The sequence below is a fragment of the Typha latifolia genome, chromosome 1 (assembly GCF_019914945.1).
Source record: "Typha latifolia isolate L0001 chromosome 1, TyphaL0001v2, whole genome shotgun sequence".
Lineage (NCBI taxonomy): Eukaryota > Viridiplantae > Streptophyta > Magnoliopsida > Poales > Typhaceae > Typha > Typha latifolia.
The window spans coordinates 1,775,396-1,799,119 of NC_133086.1; the positions used below are offsets into that span (position 1 = coordinate 1,775,396).

The following is a 23,724-nucleotide window of genomic DNA, read 5'->3' on the forward strand; positions in this document are numbered from 1 at the left end:
TCCATTCGAAGACGATCTCGTCAAAGAGTCAATGCCGACAGTGGTGGATTTCTTGCCAGATCGCGTAAAGTCATCCTAAGATCCCCACTCCATTCGAATTCCCAAGCGCATAAAGTTGATCAAACGATAATAATTTCTATACGACTGAACGGCTCCGAAGATCTTAAAGAGAAGAATCTCACCCTATACACAGCAATGAACGGTAGATGTACTCTTCTCGCATAGATGTTGTCTGCGCTTAGTTGCATACAATAACGTTCATCCAATTCGCTAAATGATTACTCTAACCTGACGTAACTTTACACGCGTTGCCCAATCGAGTTATTTTCTTTTATTAGTTTCAAGTGTGGCTGTCTAGTGAATTTTCTTATTCTCACCGCATTATAAGATACCATCTTCTAAAATTTCCTTCCTCCGTTTGAAATCGATTCCTCTTCGTTATCACTTCCATTTCTCTCTCTCTCTCTCTCTCTCTCTCGGCCGACACTACCGTTGTATTTTGATCGAACGAATGGCGGCCGTCGAGGAGTTCTCGAGATCCGTGGAGGACGGCCTCAAGCTAGCGAAGCGGATCTCCGCCGGCAAGGATCGGAGCTTCGCCGGCACGCCGCCATGTCCCGCCGGCGGGATGGATCGATCTTCGCTGGATTTGCTCCTCCCGGGGGCCCCGATGGCGTATGCGGTGATCGGGGACCCGGCGATTGTCGACAACCCTGATATCCCGAGCTACCAGCCGCACGTGCACGGCAGGCGCGATCCGCCGGCGTTGATACCTCTCCACATGAAGGAGATTGCCGTGGAGGTGGATTGCCTTCTCGACACGGCGTTTGTCGCTGTGCGAGGGCGGTGGTGGGTCCACTGCGTGACCAGGAGCAAGAGCTGCGATTGCCGCCTCGTAATTCCCATGGGAGAGCAGGTGCACGATTTCCCAGGAGATGTTGGCCTTCTTTTTTGTTTTTTTCGCAGGCGTGATTTCTGGCGTTTAATTCGTTGGTTTTGTTTGTTTAGATAAGGGAAGTTTTTATTTGACTAATATTTCGCTTAAACCAAAAAAATTGTTTCGAACGCTGCGGTACTAAATGTGTTGTGTAGCTTGTTGGTTATTCAATTTTCTTGTTTAATTATATGATAATGGTCAACTTCAGTGGTTGAGGTTTGCTATCAATTATTCGTGTTAAGCTTTCGAGCTTAGTGACACAAAGTAACTAAACTAACCCGTTTATGTTCTTTCCTCTTTTAATTGAATATTTACCTATTCAGTTGGTAGGAAATAAGTTATTATATATTCACTCAACTCAACAGTTTCATTTGACTTGGTCAAGAAAATAAAGAAATTGACCTTTCGTGAAAGCGGATAACTGAAAACTAGCTTATCCATTTCTTCGTGTGTTTTTTCCCCTCTTTTACCCCCTTGATTTGGTTCTATTCAAATTAAGAACCTCAAAGGATTGTGATCTTGCTGAGGAGAGACAAATCAACAACTAGTCAACCTGCTATGGATTGATCAATTAGGGCCCATTTGATTTGCGATTAAGGGAAAATTTAGAGTAGCTAGATTCTTACTCTTAAATCATATTTCTAAGGTATGATACTCTAATTTTTTATTGTAAATCAATATAATTATATAATAATTATTTTTAATATGACATAAAGAAACTTGTGCTTTTGTCTTATATGAATTAAAGAAATCCCTTTTGATATGATATAAAGTGGATTGACAAGATAAATAGACTAAACCACTATATAATTACTATTGTAGTACTATACTCTATATATGCCATGTATGTATCCATATATACATCGTTATTATCTATGTATGCAGTGACTATATAGACATATTAACATTCTCTGTATATATATATGCAATAACTACATATTACTATTATCTATATAGTGCAATGATTACTATTATCATTCTCTATGTAGGCAACGATTACTATTATTCTCAATGTATGTAATGACTACATATTATCTATTACTATTCTTTATCTATGCAATGACTATATATCTATATATACTATGACTATATAATTATCATTCTTTATGTATGTAATAACTGCATATTATCATTTTATATTTATGCAACAGTATTACTCATGGTTTGCGGAATCGGTCGATCCTGATCCGGATCGGAACTCTCTTTCTTTCTCTTTCTCTCCTTCACTCCTCACTTTCTCTCTTACTCTCTTAGTCATTCTTTTTTTTTTTCTCTCCCACGCTGGGAAAGGATTGGAAGGAAGTAATTTAGAACCATTGTTTTTTTTTACGGAGAGAGCTAGCTCCGGCAAACTCCGACGAACTCCGGTATATAATTTTTTTTAATTTATTTCTTTATTTCTCTTAGTGTCTTTCATTTATTCCACGTTCTCCCTTTTTCTTCTCTTTTCTTCTTCTTCCCTGCACCATGGTTTTTCTTTCTTTTGTTTAATTTTCTTCCCTCTTTCTAATATCTTCTTCTTTTTAATTTTTATTGCACTATAATTTTTTCTTTATTTTCTTATTTTTGGTAAAAAAAATTTCTAAATTTTTAAAAGTTTTCCTATATTTTTAAATAATATTTAGAATTTTATGTAATTAAAAAGTTTGATCCGATCTAGGCTACCGATACGTATCGTTTTTTCGGAAGGCCGATTCTGATTTTTCGAACCTTGGCATTACTATTATCTATTTATGTAATAACTATATATTAACATTTATTTGTAAGTATGCAACGCATACTTGAGTAGAAAATAAGCTAGGTGAGTAATAAGAGAGAGGAGATAGGTGAAAAAAATTGAGCCAAAATTTTTAGTGTTAGGAATGGGATATGTGGGTGGTAGGAGAGAGGAGAGAAGATTTTTAAAGTAATTTCAATCAAATTAAGAGTAAAATTTGTAATTGGATTTATATGTGGTATAATATTTAATTTGGATGAATAGTGTTTCTAATCTAGAGAGGGATAATTTGATGTTTCATTTCTAAACTAGAATTGTGTTTTATAATCTAGGATAGGGAAAAAGATAATCCTGAAGCAAATAAAGTCTCTAATACTCTGGGATAGGACCAAAATATTATATGGATTTTTTCCTTTTATTTTTTCATAGGAGATTGATGATGACCTTCATTGTATCTTTATTGAAATAATACTTTTTCTAGCATTTGATTTATCTAATAACTTGGCAGTTATCCATTGTCTTCAAGTTAAGTAAATGTTATTGATTTTTCTCAAGCTAAGTATGGTTTGGCTAACAGGGTTCAATTCTAGGTGTTGAGGTCCTTGTTGGGAGAAGATCATTTACATCTCAGACAGTTGAAGCAGGAGATCTGAACTTGGATAAGATTGCAAAAAATGAAGGTGGGGGTTATTTGAAACCCCAATTTTTTTATTTAACAGTTCCCCAGGTGATTGATCCATACATCTTAGTCTCCCTTGTATTGCTTCATCAGTAAAGATTTACACCAGTTGCATTTTGATTCTTCAAGATATTCATATTCCTGTTTCAAGGTCAATGGAGGAACCGATATCGATCTTAAAATCCGATGGACTCAAAAGCTATTGTACGCAGATGGGCAGTTCTCAATCAACATACCTTTCCGGTTTCCAGATTACGTCAATCCTTTAGCTAAAATATTTGCAAAAAGGGAGAAAATTCAGTTGAATGTGAATAGCGGGACTGGGAAGGAAGTTCTGTTACAGAGAACAAGCCATGCTTTAAAGGTGAATGCACCTGCAATACATTAATTGTAACCTTTCCTTTGCATCAACTTAGTATTAGGTCCAAATTTAATCAATTAATTATTAATCGATGGGTTTAGTTTCTCATCTTTTCAGGAAAAAGGTCGCCATGGAGGAAAATTGTCTTTCTTATATGAAGAAGTTGTTGAGAACTATTCCAGGAAAGATTTCTATTTTTCATATAGTGTAAGATAGGCTACTTTTTCTAAATTCTAATTATGGATTATATTCTTCCCATGTTATGCTGTCTCGACTCTCAAGGTCATAATGTGAGGCAAACAATTTGTTTTCTGATGTGACATATGCTTTGATTAGCTTTCTATGCTATAACTGATAGACTTGTTAGAATGTGAAGTTTAACATGTGCTCTGACATTGGAGTGTGTAGTTATGTAAAGTAATTATAAACCCTCAAGTGGGCTAGCAAAACCCCTTTTTATAATTAGATGGTAAGTATGATGATGTTGGAGTAGCAGAACAGCATAAAATGAGCAGAAATTAGATGCATAATGTTCCAGGATCCTGTAGACAACTTGTGAGAGTCAATGATCTTGACTCTATATTCATTTGAGCTGCATGTAACCATAGTACGAGAAGAAAAGGATGGAAAAGAGCCAACCTTTTGCTTGCCATACTTACCAACTGAGATTTTAGCCTGTGTAACAAAATGTCTTGTATATCATCACTATGATCAAAAAGTCTTGATCATCCTTTTGATTTAAATAGAAATTTTAGCTCTGGAATTTTTAGACATGTGAAAGACATCAATTAATGAAGATTAAGTTGATGCAAGTAAAAAAGACAGGTAATCATAGAAACAATTGTAATATGATTGAATCCAACTCTGGATAATGATTACTTAATAAAGATCAAGGCAAGGTAGTTTAGTAGTAGTGGAAGCCTTTGTTTCATATAATGATTAATAAATAAGATGGTTTAAATCCTTACGGCCTGTGCTACCCACATTGTCTTCCATAGGCAATTGTTAGCAGTAAAAGAGATGCATCATACAAATACAAACACCTGCAAATTGTACATTTTCTAAGAGCTCATTTGAAAGATCCTACCACTCAAGATTGAAGATTCTCTTTATTTTGCAAATTGTTGAAAATTGTTTTGGAGTTTGAATTGTGCATGCTTGCTTTGTTTTTCTCCTACGTTGATGTGTTTTCTTTTTTCTTCTTACTCATGCACATGTTTACAGGTATATTCAAGTGATATATTTGGCAGTATACTCGTACAGTCTCCATCAGTGAATGACAATGATCAGAGAGATATATTCTGCCTTTTTCTTTTTCCAGGAAATAACCAGAACAGAAAGGTGCACCCATGTTTTGGTTCTCTCTAGCTGAGCTATTTGAGTTACAGTATTGTGACTACACCTTTTTTCCTAAAGTCATGCATAAATGCTTGTCCGATATCCAATTATATATGATAAAAGGCCTAATATCTTGACCAAAGGTTCATAAAGACCCAATTGGCAACAAAACAAGCATCTAAAGAAATATCTTATCATCATACTTTTTTTTAAATGTGATTTAATTTAATTCATTTTATTTTATGCTCGTGATTGCAATGGCCTAAACCGCTTAAACTATGGTAAATATTCCATTCCATGGAGGATCACCATCCTTAGGGTGTGAAACTCTGCTGATAATTTTGTACGCCACAATATCATTATTGTGGTTCCTCCATCTTTCTATAATGGTTCTTCTGCGCCAACCATTTCTAAGAAACCACATGACATGAATTCAATATGGACAGGGTTCCAACATTTCCTGAACTGAAATCAGACCATCTGACAGAATGGGACCAATTTTCTCTTTTCTTCTACTCATTAGATGGTCTTGTAGTTCAATGCATTCTAACATAGAATTAAAATTTGAGGAGCATCAACGAAATGCAAAACAAGAGCTAAGTGAAGTAGAGTTTTATTTCTACTGAACTAGACGCATATTACTAGATATTTCTTGGCAACTTAAAATTTATGCTCCCACTTCTGAATCATTAATTTTGTATTTTAATTAACTGTCTGGAAATGGTTTTGCAAAATGACATCCAACTATTTCTTTGTTCGAGAGACCTGCAAAAGAACATTGATGGATGATAGATTAATTCTTACCACCATTTTTTCAGTTTGTGTTACACTTCACCTGCATATCGTATATTTTATTCTCTGCAATTTCTCAAGATATTTCTGAGACGTCATCACCATCTTCACATGGTAGCCAACTCATTATATATTTATATCTTAAATAATGCTTGACTAAATTTTTTACATGATTATAACCTTTATGTCTCTTTTGTGATGAAAGCTTCATCTGTATGTTGTCTCATATGATCCGTGAAAATAGGTATTCAGAAGGGGAGTTGTTTTCATCATTGATACAAGTGGAAGCATGCAAGGGAAACCTCTTGAGAGTGTTAGAAATGCATTATCTGCGGTCCTCTTAGAGATTTGCCATGAAGACTACTTCAATATAATAGCCTTCAATGATGAGTTAAGGTCATTCTCTTCATGTTTACAGCCAGCAACTGAGGATATGGTAGAAAATGCCAACAATTGGATGAGTACAACCTTTGTTGCAGAAGGCGGGACAGACATTATGCACTCCTTAAATGAGGTATGGCATTGCTAATGGTAAATTGTTTATTACTTGGGGATAGTGTCCTTGTTTTTTATTTTTGAAGTTCTTTGATTTCATACAAGACTTAGAACATTATATATTCTACATGCTTAATGCAGATTTGTTTTTTCTTTCATGTTATTTATTCATATGCTTGCTTCATTTTCTTTTTAATAATTGTTTATTAACAATCCAATTATTCTTGATTAATGATTCTTACCGAGTATTATGAATGTTCTTGCTTCCTTTTGTTTCTACTAGGCAATGGGTTTACTATTGAATAATCAAGATATTCTCCCTCAAATTTTCCTCGTAACTGATGGAGCTGTTGAAGATGAACGGCAAATCTGTTCTACAGTTAGAACTCAGGTCACAAGTACTGCATTTATTGCCCCTCGGATTTCTACTTTTGGCATAGGTAATTTTTTAATCAGTACTGTCCTTGTCAATCTAGATATGTTCTCAAACTTGTAAGCTGTAACTGTTCATTGATCTGGCTTACAACTGTTTAATTAATGTAGTTTACTACTACTATAAAATCAACTTTTGTTGTGAAGTAATGAAGGTTTCTTTCGATAGGATTATTGATTTCTTAAAACATTAACATATATATATATATATATATATATATATATAGAGAGAGAGAGAGAGAGAGAGAGAGAGAGAGAGAGAGAGAGAGAGAGAGAGAGAGCATAACACTGCATACTTTCAGTATATTGGTATATATCAAGAACTTAAGACTTTTTTACTCATAGACAATGCACTACATGCTTAATTAATGCAGTTGACTATCATGATATTTGCACAATAGTGATTGTAACAGAAGGCAGTAATTATAACTCAGGAAAGGAGTAATCAATATAGATAAGATTGTTTTCATTAAAAACATTAGTATAGATTGATGAAACTATATATCAAGATTTTGAAACTCGGTATCAGAATCGGGATTGACCGTTAGAAAAAATGGTACGTATTTGCCATATCGACTATATCGGTTGTATTAGCAGCTCATATCGGATAAAAATATTTTTAATTACGTAAAATTTTAAATATTATTTAAAATGTAGACTTTTTTTTTAAATTTATAAAAAGTATCAGAAAAATAAGAAATAAAAATTAGTCACATGAATTTTAAAACTAAAGAAAGAACTCACTTAAAACTATAACGAATTTCAACTTGAATTAGATAAAATTTTTTACTCGTAAATTATTACTGCAAAATAACATGAAGAGAGATCTTTCTTCACTGTTGTTCCATAGCAATAAAAAAAGAGAAGTTAAAAAGTGAATGAGAAAGAGAAAAAAAAATGAGAAAAAAACTCATCCGAGTTCACCAAAATGTGGACTAGCCAGAGAGGCTCACCGGAACTACCGTCAAATGAACTCGGTGAAGTTGAGAGTGAGAGAAGAGTATGGTGAGAGATAGAGAGTAAAAACTGAAAAAAAACAGTTGATGACATCAATTATTAATGTCTTCTAGGTTAAATACATTTTAGTTTCGACCTGAATGTTAAAAAAAATTAATTTCAGCTGCTATTATTGTTTTTAGACAATATAGTTGAGATAGCCGAAACTGGCGGAAACCGGTCTGATCGAGATCGGTTATGGCCGATCGCAATCCGGATCGACTGATTTTGGGATTCATGCTATATATATTGTATAATCATATTTTAGCAAATCAGTAAGCATTTAATCTATTTGATTTGTATATGAGTTAAATTTTTCAGGGAACTTTTGTGGTCTGGACAGCATTATTTGAAAATGCACCACATGTTCTCTCTCTTAAAAAAATTCTTTAAATGTTTTGGTGATGCTCGTGCCTGTTCAAGTTCAATTTTGTTGTCCAATTGGGAAGACAAATATCTGACATATATTTTAGTTATCAGTTCTATTTACATTTTGGCCCTGTTATAAGTAATTACTTCTTGATAGATAGTTAGATACCCTTTCTAACTCATGATCTTGTTGTTCTTTGGGAAAAAAAAATTAGGTTCTTATTGCAACCACTATTTCTTGCGTATGTTGGCAACTATTGGTAGGGGGCAGTATGGATCTGCATATGATTCAGGTCAGTTACATTCTTTAATAAAGCCGAGATCATTAATCTTTATCCATGTTTGGGTTATTGCTATACTATGATTAAGGTTTTTCTTTTTGCACCCCTCATGTATATTAGTTGGCCATATATGAGTACAATTAGTTTTCCTCGAATTTATTATTGTCACATAACTTCTAAGCTAATGACTTTTATGTTTCTTAAAATAGATTCAATTGAAGATCAAATGCAGAGATGGTTTAGTAGAGCTTGGAGTGGAATACTGGCAAATGTCACTGTTGATGCCTTTAACCATCTTGATGAATTTGAGGTACTCTTTTGCTGCAAGTGATTCTTCCTTGGTCATTACCTATGCTGTCAATAATATAGGAGAAGGGCAAGAAATTATCAAACTACACATCGTATACGTTATGTTTACTCGCCCAACGCACACATCAATGTTTTTTTATTATCGTGGATTTGTGGTATATTTATTATTACATGACTACTAATTATTAATAACACAAGATCTACATTTCTATACAAATTAGGACACATAAAAAGAAGCAGAATTTAACAGCACTAGAGGTTAATCAGTTTGTGATAAACACTTATAACTTATAAGCATAATACCTCAATATCCCAAATAAAATTTTAACATACTTCATAATTGGGGAAGGTAGCTTTCAAGGTAATGAATGGTGATTGCAAATGAAGTTCCTCATTTTAAGAAAAAATATTCTGCTCCATTTACCAACATTTTAGGAAAAATTCCCTAATTTTCTGAATGATCAGATTGACTCAGTTTTAGCTGAGTCTGTTGCTTTTCTACATAAAGACCAACCCCCCAGGCCTTGCTCTACACCTTAGGGGGAATAGGTCCATACCTGGCATGTGGAACAAGAGATGTAACATATCATTTATTTGTGGTCATGATCAGATTAAGAAGGCTTGTTTGGCATCCTTTTTTTTCGATATAATTGGGTGAGTTGCCCATCTTTCAATTCTCTTTGTAACATAGCATCTAACCATATGATTTTTGTAACCCATTGGTGCCAATTCTCTTTCAAGAAGAGATGTAAAAAGTAAAAACAGAGCATGTTTGGTACCGACTTTGATTTCTAACTATTTTGAGACTAGGTCAAAAAGGAAGGGGGAGCAGACATCAAACATATTCATTAGAAGGTATCATAGTTGAAAATAGAACTATAATGAATTAAGATTACAAACTTAAAATCAGGTATAGTAAAAATATATTTCTAGCCTAGGCCTTTCATTTGAGTCTAAAAATAGATCATAAATTCAAACTCTCATTACAATTCAACCAGAATCAAGGATTCTAGTTTCAACCGATCTCGAGTGGGATCGGCCGAAACAGATCGGGATCGGCTATAGCCGATCCTGATCCAGGTCGAAACCAGCCGGGATTGGCTGGTTTCGGCCTGCAGCAGCAACAGCAGCAGACAGCTGTTGCTGCAAGCGGCTGCAGTAGGCAGCTGTCAGCTGCTGCTGACAGCAGCTGTCACACACACACACACACAGAGAGAGAGAGAGAGAGAGAGAGAGAGAGAGATTAAAAAAAAAAGGGTGAGAGAGAGAGAGAAAAAGGAAGAGAGAGTGAGGGAGAGGGAAAGATAAAAAAAAAGAGGGTGAGAAAGAGAGAGTGAGGGAGAGGGAAAGATTAAAAAAAAGAGGGTGAGAAAGAGAGAGAAAAAAAAAGAAAGAGAGAGTGAGGGAGACGGAAAGATAAGAGAGAGAGAAAGATAGGAAAAAAAAGTATGGGAGAGAATGGATATTTCAAACTAACAGTTAGAGAGATAAGAAAGAAGAGAGGGAGGAAGAGAGATTTTTATTTTTTAGGCTTTATATGTGAGTAATTATTATTTCTTATAATTTTTTCTAAATTTTTAGATATTTCTTAACATTTTTAATAATATTTAGAATTTTATTTAATTAAAATAGTCTGATCCGATACAGGCGGCCGATACGGCCGATACGGCCAATACGACTGATACGGCCAATACGGCCGATACGTATCGTTTTTCTGGACGGCCGATCCCGATCCCGATACCGATTTTTGGAACCTTGACCAGAATACACAATGTAGTGGTGAAATTTGACAAATATAAATAACCTACTATTTATCAGTTGACTTACTTTTTTTACTTTTATGCACCACATCGTATGCATTTTCTATCAATATAACATGAAAAACCGATAACCCCCTCTTAATATGAATATGTTTGTTGAAAACCAGTTTATATCCCTTTCAGGTTTACCCATGCCATATACCTGATCTTTCAGTGGGATGCCCATTGTTTGTATCTGGAAGATATCAAGGCAAGTTTCCAGATTCTCTTAAAGTCAAAGGTAGGTTGGCTGACATGAGCGATCTTTCTATTGATTTAATGGTCCAAAATGCAAAGGATATACCTCTTGAAAAAGTAAGATTCTGATCTCTAATTTCTAATGAAGATTCCATTTTTTTTCAATTGACCTGCATATTACCTTTTGCCAGTTATGAATTTCGTTCATAGGATACTTATTTGCTATTATTCTGTTGTCTGAAAAGCATGATCAGGGAATACGTTATCTACTTCACTTTAGATGTAGTAGAATCTCTTGCTAACTTCACATCCATTAGAAAAGCCAAAGAGTTTGCTTGCTTTGTGCCAATTATATTACATTATTATTTGTTAAAGTAGCATAAGCAGTATTTTGTGAACAACAATTCAGCTTGAATTTGGTGGAATAAGTAAATCAAGAAATTTTGTCTGTTAGGTTCATAGAACCTAAGAGGAAGTTTACATCAGATGCAGTCACCAATTCTTTTATGCAGAAAAACAAAGGACTTGAACTTGTCACGCAAACAGGGTTTTACTTGCTGGTGACAGCAATCTAGAAACAATAATATTTATTTTTGAGAGAAGGATCGGTTCTATCAAAACTAGTTGAACATAATTTTACAGCAGATTTAAGCTAGTGTGCATCGATCATATCTGGCCTAATGGCAACGCATTAATAGTAGACAGTCCTTCCTTCGTATCTGCTGGACAGTACTACGACAAGTAGACTGCAAATATGATCTATTCATACTTGTATACATATATATATATATATATATATCTGGTATGGATATCATCTCTGATGAGCAGCTAGTGCAAATATGATCTTTTTAGATACTTTATCATATTCTTCAACTCAGCACTGGAGTAGACTCTAATAAAGGTTTCTCCAGATTCCAGATATAGTGCCCCAAAGAACATCCAGGAATGGAATGGTTAATCATTATAGAAGTTCTCAAATCTAGCTAATACGTAAAGCAAGATGTTTTCCCTGATTCAGGAAATACTTGTTTCTCCATATTACCTGGAGTTGGAGTTCCAATATCAAACTTCTTGGCTTGTTAACAGAAGAATAGCTTGCTGCATCACAAAATATCTGTTATAGTTTTGTGTTGATTCAGTTTTCAATTTTTTCTAATCTAATGTAGAAACCTTTATGTACTCAGTCTTGCCTGCCTTTGTAACATTTATAATGATTTCTGTAACTAGCTGACTCCAAATATTTAGGAATTAAGGCTTTATTGTTGATGCTGTTTCAATGGCATCTCTAACTGAAATACATTGTCACAGGTTCTTGCAAAGCAACAAATTGATCTTCTTACAGCACAGGCATGGTTTTCTGAAAGCAAACAACCTGAGGAAAAGGTTAGTTGCAGTCAGCTTTATATTTTGTACTTAAGAATCAGCTGTTATCTAGGTTGTCTTTGTGATGCAAGTGATCAGTCATATACCTTGTTTACTGAGTAAGTGTCACCATAATCATGTTTGGAGTTTGGACAATGATATAATATGCCATGTATGTAGTCATTCAGTAATCTACATTTAGCAAGGATCTTTGAGTTGTTCAATTTACCTTTATGACCTCTTTGTTAATTTCTATTGGAATACTTTGTGTAATAATTATCTACATCCTTACTTTATCAATGAAGCACGGACACGAACACGGGACACGGACACAACACGATACGGATACTACGACAAGATAAATTTTGAAAATATAGGACACGGACACAGCATAGGACATGTCGAAATAAATAAATAAATATATATATATATATATATATTATTGATACATCTAAAGTAAAAGTTTGCAATCTAATAGAGATATATGTATTCATTTTTTCTTCAATTTAGTAAAAGTTTGCAATCTAATAGAGATATGTATTCATTTTTCAGGACTATTTTCAGTATTCATTTTTCTTCAATCGCAATAAAACTACATTAGTAGAGAGATGTATTAGCAGATTAATAATTTAACAGAGAGAGAAGCTTTAATATAATTTAATAATTTAATAACATAGATTAAAATAACTAACAATTTATCACACTAATTACAATTAAAATAACTAATAGTTTATCGCATAATTAGAATTAAAAATAGAAGTTAAAATTTAAGATTAACAGAGAGAGACAGCGAGAGAGTGAGACAGCGAGAGAGAGAGACAGAGAGAGAGAATGAGAGAAAGGGAGGAAGAGACAGAGAGGGAAAGAGGGAGGAAGAGACAGAGAGAGAGACAACGAGAGAGTGAGAGAGAGACAGTGAGAGAATGAGAGAAAGGGAGGGAGGGAGGAAGAGACAGAGAGACAGACAGAGAGAATGAGAGGGAGGGAGGGAGAGAGGAAGAGACAGAGATAGAGATAGAGAGAAGAACCTGTTGTCCTCGCTGTGCTCAGCCCGTCAGCCGTCACGCTCGCTTAGTAGCCCGTCGCGCCTTGGATCGTCGCTCGACAGCCGGAGGGTTTTAGGGCTTCGATCATCGATTCGTCACTCAACAATGAAGGTGAGGACGACAATTTGGGTTTTACTTTTTCTTATCGGGTTTGGATCCGGGTTAACAATATTTGACCGAACCCAAACCGACCCGTTAAACATTATCCAAAATTCTGCTCATGTCCCAACAATGTCCAATATTTTTTTTTTTTGTGGATACTCCAGACATGTGTCAGACACCTCCTCCTGGGAGAGGTGTCCGTGCTTCATTGTACTTTATCCTTGCGATGGTCTTTGAAACACTTGGTTTATGCAGGCACGCGAAGGTGATGTTACAATATGCATTTTATTTCATGTAAAGATCAGAACAAACAGATACTGGACTTGGTCTTTTTGCCTTCTTTTGCTTGTAGTTGCCACTGAAATAGTAACTCGATGAATTCTTTGACTCATGAACTGTTTTAGGAATGATACTTCTGCTTATTCAAGAGGTTGGTGTCATAGCTTGGACTCCCATTTCTTCCACAAAGAAAAAAAAAAGAAAATAATAATATCAACCTTCTGCTGTAAGCCTGTAACCTCTTATTTTACATATATGCTGAGAGACAACTGACAAGAAATGCCAAGAAATCACTAGGCGAGAGCAACGTACTTCCCAAGAAAAATTCTCTGACCTATTGAGAACAAAGTCTGAAGACTGTACACTGTTGTATCTTCTTATTTTCTGTGTTGCAACTAAAACCTTGTCGATCAGTTAAAAGTCCTTTTCCTTTCTCATGATGTGATTAAATATCTGACCATTAGATTAAGCTGAATGGAACTTTGCTTGTTAGAAGTAAACATGTGACAGCTGATCTTGTCAAAGAGTGTTATCTTCCATATTTGTGTAAGGTTTTGAACACTACAGCTGCTTAACCCTTATTATATCTGACTTTGTTAAACTCTACCTGTTGGAAAGAAACTATTCGCTCCTGAAGTTTTCAATAGTGTGGCTGCTTTCTACTTTTTAAGTTTCCTAGCAAGTTCCTGAATACCACATCTGCTCAACAACTTTTGTGCATCATATGTGGTATTAAATGCTGCTACTTCTCTAATATGTACTTCTGTTTCCAAATTGTGTAGGCTACTAAATTGAGTATCCAAAGTTCCATTCCTTCAGAGTATACATGTATGGTCCTACTTCAGAGTCACTCAGAAGAGATGGACAATTTAAAGCAGGTAGTCCTCAACTTCTGTGCATATTAGCCCAGATATTGCAGTAGTCCTCAACTTCAGTCTTAACCAACGTTGCAATCATATGATTTAAAGAAGTGTGCGAATTATTGGAGCATTTGCTCATGTTCTATTAAATGTTGAATCAAGTTTTCTTGTATTAGAAACTAGATGAGTTGTAATTCTTCTACCAAAGTTCAAATGAGCATTAGTGGGAAATAAATTTAACTATAGTCATAGTACTAGATGCCTTTATCTGGTCATAAAATATGAGAAAAAAATTCATCATCCTTCTCAAATTTGGCTTCTTCATAGCCGACTCAATACCATTATGCATAAAGCTATGGGTAGCTATATTGGTACTCGTGATAAAAGGGTCTGTTGACCAAATTTATCGGCACAAATGAGATACAAATACATGAAAGTGTAATCAGGTGCATGCACAATGAAATCATTATATGTCCACGTGATTGGTTCACATTGTTGTGTACATTTACATTTGTATTTGGTTATGTGTGTGAGTGTAAGCTCCTAGTATGATCTTTCATTCTTTCTGAACGTTGCAGGGTTTCGTACTAACCTCCATTTAACAGGCCCAGATTTTTCATGGCTTAGAAACAGATGCATATCCGTATTTTGTCTCTTTTGAGCCCCTAAATCACCATATTTAGTCTCTCCCTGCACTGTTACATGAATATGTATATAGTAGGATACCACTAGAATCTGTTCAAGTGAAACCAGCCGCCTGTTGTTCTTCATCGTACTTTTTATCTTATTTATTTACTCTCAGTTTTCTTGCTGTGCTTCATCGTATCACCTTATTCATGTTGTTTCATATTCTACTTTTGACAAGCTGGTTGTATTGTCTCTGAACCATAGGAAAAGATTGCTTGATTAATAATTTAATATCCCCCTCATCATGCAGTTTTATCTCCTGTATATGTAACCATTTATTTACAGATCCAACAAGTTTTATGTTTGGATGGTGCTCTTCCAGCATATATTTAGTGTGTGAGGTTGTGCATTTAGTTGGCTAGATCCTTCTAGTTTCTTGAGTTTGGACCAACATGCATTTGACTTCTGATTTGATTACCTTTCTTAAAGAAGATATGTTCTCAAATTATAAATTTGGAGTGCTTCTCAAAGTGTTCTACAAAGATCCAAATGGAATCAATCTACAGCTTGACTCTCATATGATACGACTGACATAATGGAACAGGTAAAGAGGTATCAATCACGAAAGGATGAAGGCCTTAGAGAAGGATTGCTGGCATTTGTGCGGGGTCCAACTGTTGGATTTGGAAATATAATTGCAACTGTGGAAAATCTCCCAGCAGGATTTGGAGAGCAAAAGCCGACCGGGACTTTCAATGTCATCAATAAAGCTGTGAACTGCTGTGGCCGCCTAGCTGACTGCTGTTGCTGCATGTGCTTCATAAAGGCATGCTCAAAGCTAAATGATCAGTGTGTTATTGCAATGACACAGTTCTGTGGCGCTCTCTCATGTCTTGCCTGCTCCGAGTGCTGCACAGAACTATGCTGTGATGGCTCCGGTTAGTGATTTTGTATATCTATCTGCTGTTTTGGTGATCAGGGATGTGTGTGACATACTGTAATTGCTTTGTGTATATTTGACCGTCGCCTATAAATAATGTTCACATAGATTTCTCTCAAGATGTTCTCATAATAAATTACTGCATTACTGAGTATTTATCCTAATCTGCGTCAAATCTCAATCTAATCTCAGTGAATGGTGATATATCCAAATACTATGGTAAATTTCCTTAATTCTCAGACGCCTTACCTATTAAAGTGCAGAGAGAAGAATAGTATTATTACAGATAGCTTGCTACTGGTTGCACTGATACAATGATCAGGTTATTTCTTATTGTTAAAGTCCGTTAATTTGAGATCTATGATTCTAATGTGAAGCAATAGTTGTAAGGCAACTTGTTCATGGCAGCAGTTTAATTTACAGTTCTGCAACTTTGTGCCATGATGTACAGATATTACCCAAGTGGCTTATAGCACCTCAGCAACTTGCAAAGTTCTAGTCCCACTCTATGTGTCAGCATCCTTCGAGAAAGTTATCGGTTTCATGTAGATTAACTATTGCTTTTGACTTCATATTCTTGATTAAAAACTACTAACTCTTGTTTGATTAAATTTTTCAAGAAACTGAGTATCAATTAGTATACACGCGATCGGCGATGACGAACCAATGAGAATTCTCTCAAAAGTGCTAAAAGCACGGAGTTCATCAAGGGATATCACAAATCCTGATACAAAATATTACCTGAATCACTTGTTTACATGCATTTATGCTTTATTTTTGTTTATTTTTTTGGCAACTTGGACTTCCTACTTGTTCAATTAATCCTATCAGCTCTCTCTTCAAGAATGCATCAGGAAAACGTATGTGCATAACTACTTGTGTACTATATTTGTAGTGTCTTCTTGACAAAAGTACCATATTTGTAGTGTTTAATGTACAAATGATAACCTCACCTTGTGTTGATCCCAAACCTGCTTAAGTATAAAGATATCACCAACATCAACATGCACTTTTATAAATTCTTCTAAGCAACTTGCACAAGTTGTCTCCTTCGCAGCAACACTCTTGAACAATAGTTGTTAGTTTGAATATCTTTTTTTTTTCTTTCAAAAAGTACGTCATCTAAATTTGATTGGCATTGTAAAATTTCATGCAAAATTTAGTTCTTAGCAATTTTAACATAATTGAAACTGTACCATTACATTATTTAAAATATCATAATTATCACTAAAATCATTGTACTCTTTTAAAAAAGATACTTCATTAGTTAAATTTAACTAATTATGATTAAAACTGAATTTAGATTAAAAAAAAAAGACAATCTTGCAGTTGCAAAAATTGTTCAAAATGATTCAAAAGCTATCCAATATTTTACCTAATATTATAGTATTACAAAATTTTCTTTTATGTGATGCAAAAATTATTAATAAATATTGCCAATGAAATAATGCTCAAATGGGTCTTACAAGAGACCACAAATTCGAATCCTAACAACACCGATTTAATTATGACCCGTTAAGTTTCCACTTCTCTAAGAAAAAATAATAATAAAGACTTTACATTCTTACCTTGAATAAAAAAGAATATTTTACTTATTTACATATATTTGTTAAATCTGACAGAAATATATTAGAAATATTCTATTCAAAACTAACCATAATGATAATTCTAAGACTCAAAAAAAGAAAAAAAAATAGGGGGGGCAATTGTGATATATTAAAGAATATAATAACAAATATATTTAAAAAAAAACCTAATGTATAAAGATAATATACTATCAACTAAACAATCCTTTGGGTATAAATTCCTAATATGATTCATAGGTACAAATAGAAAGTCGCATCAAATCTCGCAAAAAGTTTCTAAAGCCTACTTAGAAGTACTACCTTGACTTTAATTTCTCTAAGGCCACTTAGTATGCACCGATGTCACTGCTTAGGCAACCAAATATTCCATCATTGGAAAAATACAAGGCCAGAATAAATTAGTTTCGATCCTGCGATAAAGATTATGACACGCCATGTCTGAGCATTGTGGAAATGCGTATATCCTTAGCTTTTTTTTTATCTATTTTGTGATGCACTTCCTGTCTTTGACGATTTTATAACTCGACCCTTTTTTTTTATCTATGATTCTCGTTTAACACCCTGACGACTAAATGATATCGATAAAATTATTAAAATATCATCACCACTATTTTTCTTCTCTATATCTTTCTCTGAATATTTAAATATTTAAAAAATTATTTCATATATTATAACGAAATATTCATTCGATGGTAATCTTTAAATTAACGGAGGAGGAAGATGTTAAATAAAAGCTATAAGAAAAAAAGTAGAGAAGTCGAGTTACAAAAATTTAATAGACGGAGTGTGAATAATAAAATAGATAAAATATAGAGTGTGATTTATTAAAAAAAAATTCTTAATTTATTTATAGGCACGGAATCAAAATGCTACAGTTATGAATATTCCAGTTTAGGAAAGTATCTTTGGAGTAATCGAGTTTTAATTAGTCTACTAAACTCCGTTAGAAAGATTTGCTTTGGGTTATCACATGGGGCTCCTTGGGGTTTGGGAGCCCCAGATCCTTCTTATTAATTAACAACTCCTTCGATTTCTTTAGAATTTTAATTTTAACATTTTGTCCACTCCACATGGAGATCATCTCCGGTTTCAAGAATTTTTTTTATTATTTGCCTACCACTGTTACCTTCTCCCGTAAGTATTCTTTTTTTCGAAATAAAATCAATTATAAAATAAATAATTTTTTTTTGTATTGTCTTAAAATGAGATCATAATAATTATATTTGATGTGATATAGCAAAAATAAAAAATAAAAAAGAAATGTGTTTAACATTTTGATTTGATATAGATTCGGTTAATATGATAGATATCGGGGATAAATTAATAATTATGTTAGTTTATAATATAAGATCTAATTTTAATAAATAATATTTATATAGAAAAAAATTATTTCTAAAATAAACGCGGGCTCAAGGGATTATGTTTATTGCGATTTTGACTCTATCTTTTTATTATTTTAATTCAAATTTTGTGTTTTTAGCTAAATCATAGAAATCACCCTATTGCAATTCTAATTTTTTTCTAATCTTTAGGAATTAACTATATTTTAATCCCCTCAAGTATTGTTCTATATTATATTTAACCCCTAAAAAAAGTGGACAAATATACTCCCTAAACTATTTAAATAATTTATCACTAAGTTCTCTCCATTAATATTTTATTAGAAATAATTTAAAATTTTTGACTAATTTAATTAATAGCTCCTCATTGTCCTTTCACCTTCTTCATTAGTAGCCTTAATGCCAAACTTCTTTGAATATCAAACTGTAAGCTAATTTTCTCTTGAATCTTTTGAAATCCACTTGTACCATGAAAATGAAAAAAAAAAGAAGTTTAAGAACATTCTTATTATTTTATTTTATTTTATTTATTTATTTTTGAGAAAGTGAAAGTGATAAAATAATAATAATAATAATAATAATAATAATAATAATAATAGACCGTATAATTGTAAGGCCAAATGTGAGCTTTACTTGTAAGATGAAATAAAAGACAATATTTGGATCTGTGAGCATCCCCAAATAATTGTACTTAATAAGCTTTAATATTTGTACTCTTTTCTTCGCTCCAAACTTTAAAATAGAGCTGCTAATCTTTTGTCATACGCCATACTTTAGGTAATTTTAATTAATTAAATCCTTAATTGCAGATTAGGAATACGTGGACCAACGGACAACGGGGCAGTCTCCCATTACTTAACGAGCATCCATAGTGGAGCTCTAGCTTCGAGCTAATCATGTCTAAACCCCCCTCTTATTATAGAGGTTATATGGGGATTAAGTCCAAGTTTGGCATCGTAGATCTTAATAATAATATTTTTAAGCCTTAATTAACTCCGTGGAAATCCTGATTGGAGTATAACTAGTTCCTAACAAGTGTTGGCCCGACAAGAGGAGATCTTGTGCGATCCACACCCTACCATGACACGTGTCCTATCCAGAAGGAACAAGCGTGGCCTGGATATTCGAGACCCATAAAATAAGCATCTTTGCTAGTAACGAAGAGGAGGTTAAAAAAAAAATAAAATAAATAACTAAGATTAATTACACTTAGCCCCTTCAAAACTATCACTATTTATTTCACATACATCCTCATAAATTAGGAGATTGATGTGAATATTTTTTCTTTTTAGTTCAAAAGACTTAAGTGGATGTAAAAAAATTCAGAATATGTATGTAAAAGATGATGATAGTCCTGTAAAGCTAAGTATAATTATCTGTTTATTGTTTTGGACATTTGTTGATTTAGTATTATCAAATTATTAACTATCTCAAAGTAGAAATGGAAGAATTGCGATTGTTATAATTGTTAATTAAGCAGATAGGAGCATATATTTGAACAAGTGAAAAAAATAGGAGTTTTATTTTTCATAATTTGTTTTCAATTAGGCATATATAATAAATAAAAAAATTAGACATTATCTTATAAGAGTTATAAGTTTTGGTGAGCCGCTAAACTCTTAGTTTGGAGACTGAGCCATCATTCATCATTCATCATCCATCTTTTATCTCTTCTTCTCCTTCGTCAGTCTAACTACTCTAAAAAGCTTAAGCTAATCGAAAACGACGATGATACTCTTTTATAACTCTTTTAACAGTAAATATGTTACATCAGGAGCTGCACACCCACGTGAGCTTTTGACAAACACATAGGGCAATGGGTGTGCAGGGTACTCCCGTAGGGTTAGGATTAGGGTTTTGCTCATTTTGTGGTTGGGTTGGTGAGGGACATGCCCACATTTCTCTTGTCTTCTCTTCCCATCCTGCCAACCTGGGTGCTGCTCAACTTTCCAGTCCACTTGCCCTTCACGTAACCTTGCAAGAAACCTATCACTCAATGGGGATGATTGAGTTGGAGTTGGAGTTGGAGTTGGAGTTGGAGTTGGAGTTGGAGTTGGAGTTGGTGGCTAGTTACCTAAAACTTATATAGCATGAATATTATTCTCTGGAACCAAAAAAGGCCACCTAGATGTAGTTTATATATAATTGAGTGTATATGGACAAATAGGGATTCTCTTTCGCATCAGTTTAGTTGTATCAGCTAGCTTAGCGGATGCATGCGGACAAGCAAATACCTGCTTGTATACAATCACATATTTCAAATTGGAAACAGCTTGAAGCTTAATTTGCTGTGCTAGATTGATTGTACAATCATATCATCCAAATTAGAAGAAGGAAGGAAGGAAGGAAGGAGAAAAAGATTCTTTTTTAAAAAAATAAAAATAAAAATAAAAATAAAAATAAAAATTCAATCTTTACTGTTCTTGAGAGAAAGTGAGAAACTTTATTTCCGAGTCTTTAACTGTATTTTTATGGGGGCTGGATATAAGTAAAAGACCGTATATAGTAAAAAGACGTACAAGAAAAAGTGGCACCCTAATAAAAGGGGCCGCCTTGATGGAACACACACGTGCCGGGACAGGATAACCGGTTTTTAAGCTACTCCAGCGGTACGTGTATGTGGAGACCAATGAGATGACATTATATATGTATAAAGATATTGTTGGTGTGGAGCAATCAAGGGATGCCAAGTAGCCGACTGCCACGATGGAGTGACAGCTTAGGATTATTATTATTTCTTCTTGGACATTAATACAAGCTTATAAGAGTTTTTACCTTGTAGATAAGCTAATGGAAAGTGTTGGCCGAATTGGGAGAGCATAGAGGAAGTTTTCCAGATTCAACTCAAGAGTCCAAACATAGGAACTTGAACCGTACAATACGCATTTAGACCAGTAGAATTCCTCCATGGGTTTCTGTAGCACTTTATGCCATCAATCTATTTAACCCCAATGGCCTAAAGGATCCTGGTAACAAATTAAGCTAAAGTTATACGCCTTTTGGGGAAGTATTTTTTTTTTATTATTATTGTTTTTTTCTTCTATAGATTCCTTCATACCTCTCTTCTTCTGATCATCAAAGGTGCTCTTTTGATAGCTCCCAGTTATGAGGGTAAGTGAGAAGAAGCTCCTTTATGCTGCAATGAGGGTGGCTTTATTAATTGTCTTAAAAAATTTCTGATGGAGTTATGGTTTTATTTTATTTGGCGTAGATCTTGAACTGGGTGCAGAACAAGTTCAATGGCAGGCAAGAGAAGAGAAGATCTGAAGTCGGTACGAGCTCAGCTCGTCGTAAGCAATTCTGAATAGAATGAGTATTTTTTTTTTTTTTTGTTAGTCTAAAAGATTTGATCTTTTAACACTAGCATTTTGATCACTATGGTGTGCTTCTTTAGATACGTGCGTTCCAGAATCTCGGAAAGAAGAGTTCGACGACTGGCCAGAATCTTTGCTGTCGATTGGAACGTTCGGTAACAAAGATACGCAGGAAGAAGAACGAATCAAGCAAGATTCGCGTCCGTCGCAAGAACTACCAGATCGCTTCACTCTAGAAGAAGTGAAGAAGTTGCAAGAAGAGCTAACGAAGCTTCTGAGCCGGAGGCCGGTGAAATGCAGTAGCAGGGAAGGATCAGAGAGTGTAGAAGAAGAGAGAGCTAATCTTCCACTGAATAGGTTTCTGAATTGCCCCTCGAGTTTGGATGTGGATCGAACCTCTTGCGAGAAATTCTGCAGTGATTTGGATAGCAATGAGAATGGTGAGATCGATATCTCACCCAACACAAAGATCATGTTAAGCAAGGCAAATGATTTGCTAGCCAAAAACCCTAGTGCAATTAAGCAAGGATCTCTCGCAATTCTTCTCAAGAAGATATTGGCATGGAGAGGTGGCTTTGCTCCAAGTCCGATCAGCTTAAGGGATCCTATTCCACACTCTAGGATGGATAAGGTATGAACTGATGCAAACATCAATCCTAAACCTGATTTATTCATATTTTAATATATATATATATATATATATATATATATATATATATATATATACCAGATTGATCCTTTTTCTTTTTTCCTGAAAGATTTTGAGAACAGTTCTTCAGAAGAAAATATATCCTCAAACATCTGCTTCAATGTCGACGAAGAAGTACTTGGAAAATAAACCTACGGACAAAATGAAGCATCATAGCAGGAAGGAAGAAAAAGATGAGGATGGATGTAAATGGGTCAAGACTGATTCAGAGTGTAAGTCAAAATGCAGACAGTTTCTGAATGCATTTTAGCAAACTTATTTGTTTTCTTTCTTTCTTCTTCTTCTTCTTCTTCTTCTTCTTCTTCTTCTTCTTCTTAATATTTTCTTCCCATTGTGTTCAGATATTGTCTTAGAGATCTAAGCAAGCTGCCCTTGTGTTGATATTGAATGGTGAGACTCCAAACCGAACTCTTCTTTTAAGTTTGTTATAGTTTCAAAGAAACTTTCTTATTCATCATGCGACGTGGTTTGCAGATAAAAAGGAAGTCAAGCTAGTGGTCGTGGTCGATATATGATGCATGCTTGGAATTTAAAGAAGCCCGACGGCGCCATAATTAAACATTGATGTTGTGCTCTCAGCTGACTGAACTTTTGAGTGCTTATGAGAGATCTTTAATTTCTTGTGGCAAATGGCATACATTGTTCTGCATTTTAAACTTTTACATCGTATACGGCGAGAATTCATCTTAAATGGCTGTCAATTTTGATGTCAGACTCTGAAAGATATATATACTCTTTACAAGGAGTTGTTTGGGACTTATCTCAGAATAGATTCAAAGACTTGCTTGAGTTGCAGTCACTCGAACGAAAGAATCCAAACTTATGCCAGTAGGTGCATGCCTCTTACCTAATGAAG

The 23,724-nt window shown here is 34.3% G+C and overlaps 2 protein-coding genes across 4 annotated transcripts; both read left to right on the top strand.

The window, feature by feature from the left end:
• Positions 1 to 417: 417 nt before the first annotated feature.
• Positions 418 to 16,038, top strand: LOC140781385 (uncharacterized). Its single transcript, XM_073127336.1, has 13 exons — positions 418 to 916; positions 3,232 to 3,381; positions 3,485 to 3,697; positions 3,812 to 3,901; positions 4,919 to 5,035; positions 6,069 to 6,338; positions 6,603 to 6,759; positions 8,332 to 8,409; positions 8,607 to 8,707; positions 10,650 to 10,820; positions 12,012 to 12,086; positions 14,275 to 14,370; positions 15,584 to 16,038. Exons 1-13 carry the CDS (start codon positions 512 to 514, stop codon positions 15,920 to 15,922), a joined length of 2,262 nt encoding a protein of 753 aa, XP_072983437.1. The 5' UTR covers positions 418 to 511; the 3' UTR covers positions 15,923 to 16,038.
• A 5,572-nt stretch (positions 16,039 to 21,610) lies between these two features.
• Positions 21,611 to 23,628, top strand: LOC140780592 (protein NEGATIVE GRAVITROPIC RESPONSE OF ROOTS-like). 3 transcript variants are annotated; one of them, XM_073126235.1, is made up of 7 exons: positions 21,611 to 21,814; positions 21,892 to 21,956; positions 22,057 to 22,135; positions 22,240 to 22,790; positions 22,918 to 23,080; positions 23,210 to 23,258; positions 23,343 to 23,628. In XM_073126235.1, the coding sequence occupies exons 2-6, from the start codon at positions 21,951 to 21,953 to the stop codon at positions 23,227 to 23,229; spliced, it is 819 nt and encodes a 272-aa protein (XP_072982336.1). In that variant the 5' UTR covers positions 21,611 to 21,814; positions 21,892 to 21,950; the 3' UTR covers positions 23,230 to 23,258; positions 23,343 to 23,628. The 3 variants fall into 3 exon arrangements, 2 of the variants coding, with proteins under 2 accessions (XP_072982336.1, XP_072982339.1); XR_012107541.1 differs by having other exon boundaries at positions 21,635 to 21,814; positions 22,931 to 23,080; XM_073126238.1 differs by having other exon boundaries at positions 21,814 to 21,956; positions 22,057 to 22,117.
• The last annotated feature ends 96 nt before the right edge of the window (positions 23,629 to 23,724 follow it).

Excerpts from the sequence above, each read along its gene's own strand:
- LOC140781385 (XM_073127336.1), top strand. The coding sequence starts at position 512 with ATGGCGGCCGTCGAGGAGTTCTCGAGATCCGTGGAGGACGGCCTCAAG. Across the intron at positions 3,382-3,484 it reads TTTATTTAACAGTTCCCCAG|GTCAATGGAGGAACCGATAT; the intron begins GTGATTGATCCA and ends TCCTGTTTCAAG. Across the intron at positions 6,760-8,331 it reads GATTTCTACTTTTGGCATAG|GTTCTTATTGCAACCACTAT; the intron begins GTAATTTTTTAA and ends AAAAAAAATTAG.
- LOC140780592 (XM_073126235.1), top strand. Across the intron at positions 22,136-22,239 it reads CGGTACGAGCTCAGCTCGTC|ATACGTGCGTTCCAGAATCT; the intron begins GTAAGCAATTCT and ends GTGCTTCTTTAG. Across the intron at positions 22,791-22,917 it reads CACACTCTAGGATGGATAAG|ATTTTGAGAACAGTTCTTCA; the intron begins GTATGAACTGAT and ends TTTTCCTGAAAG.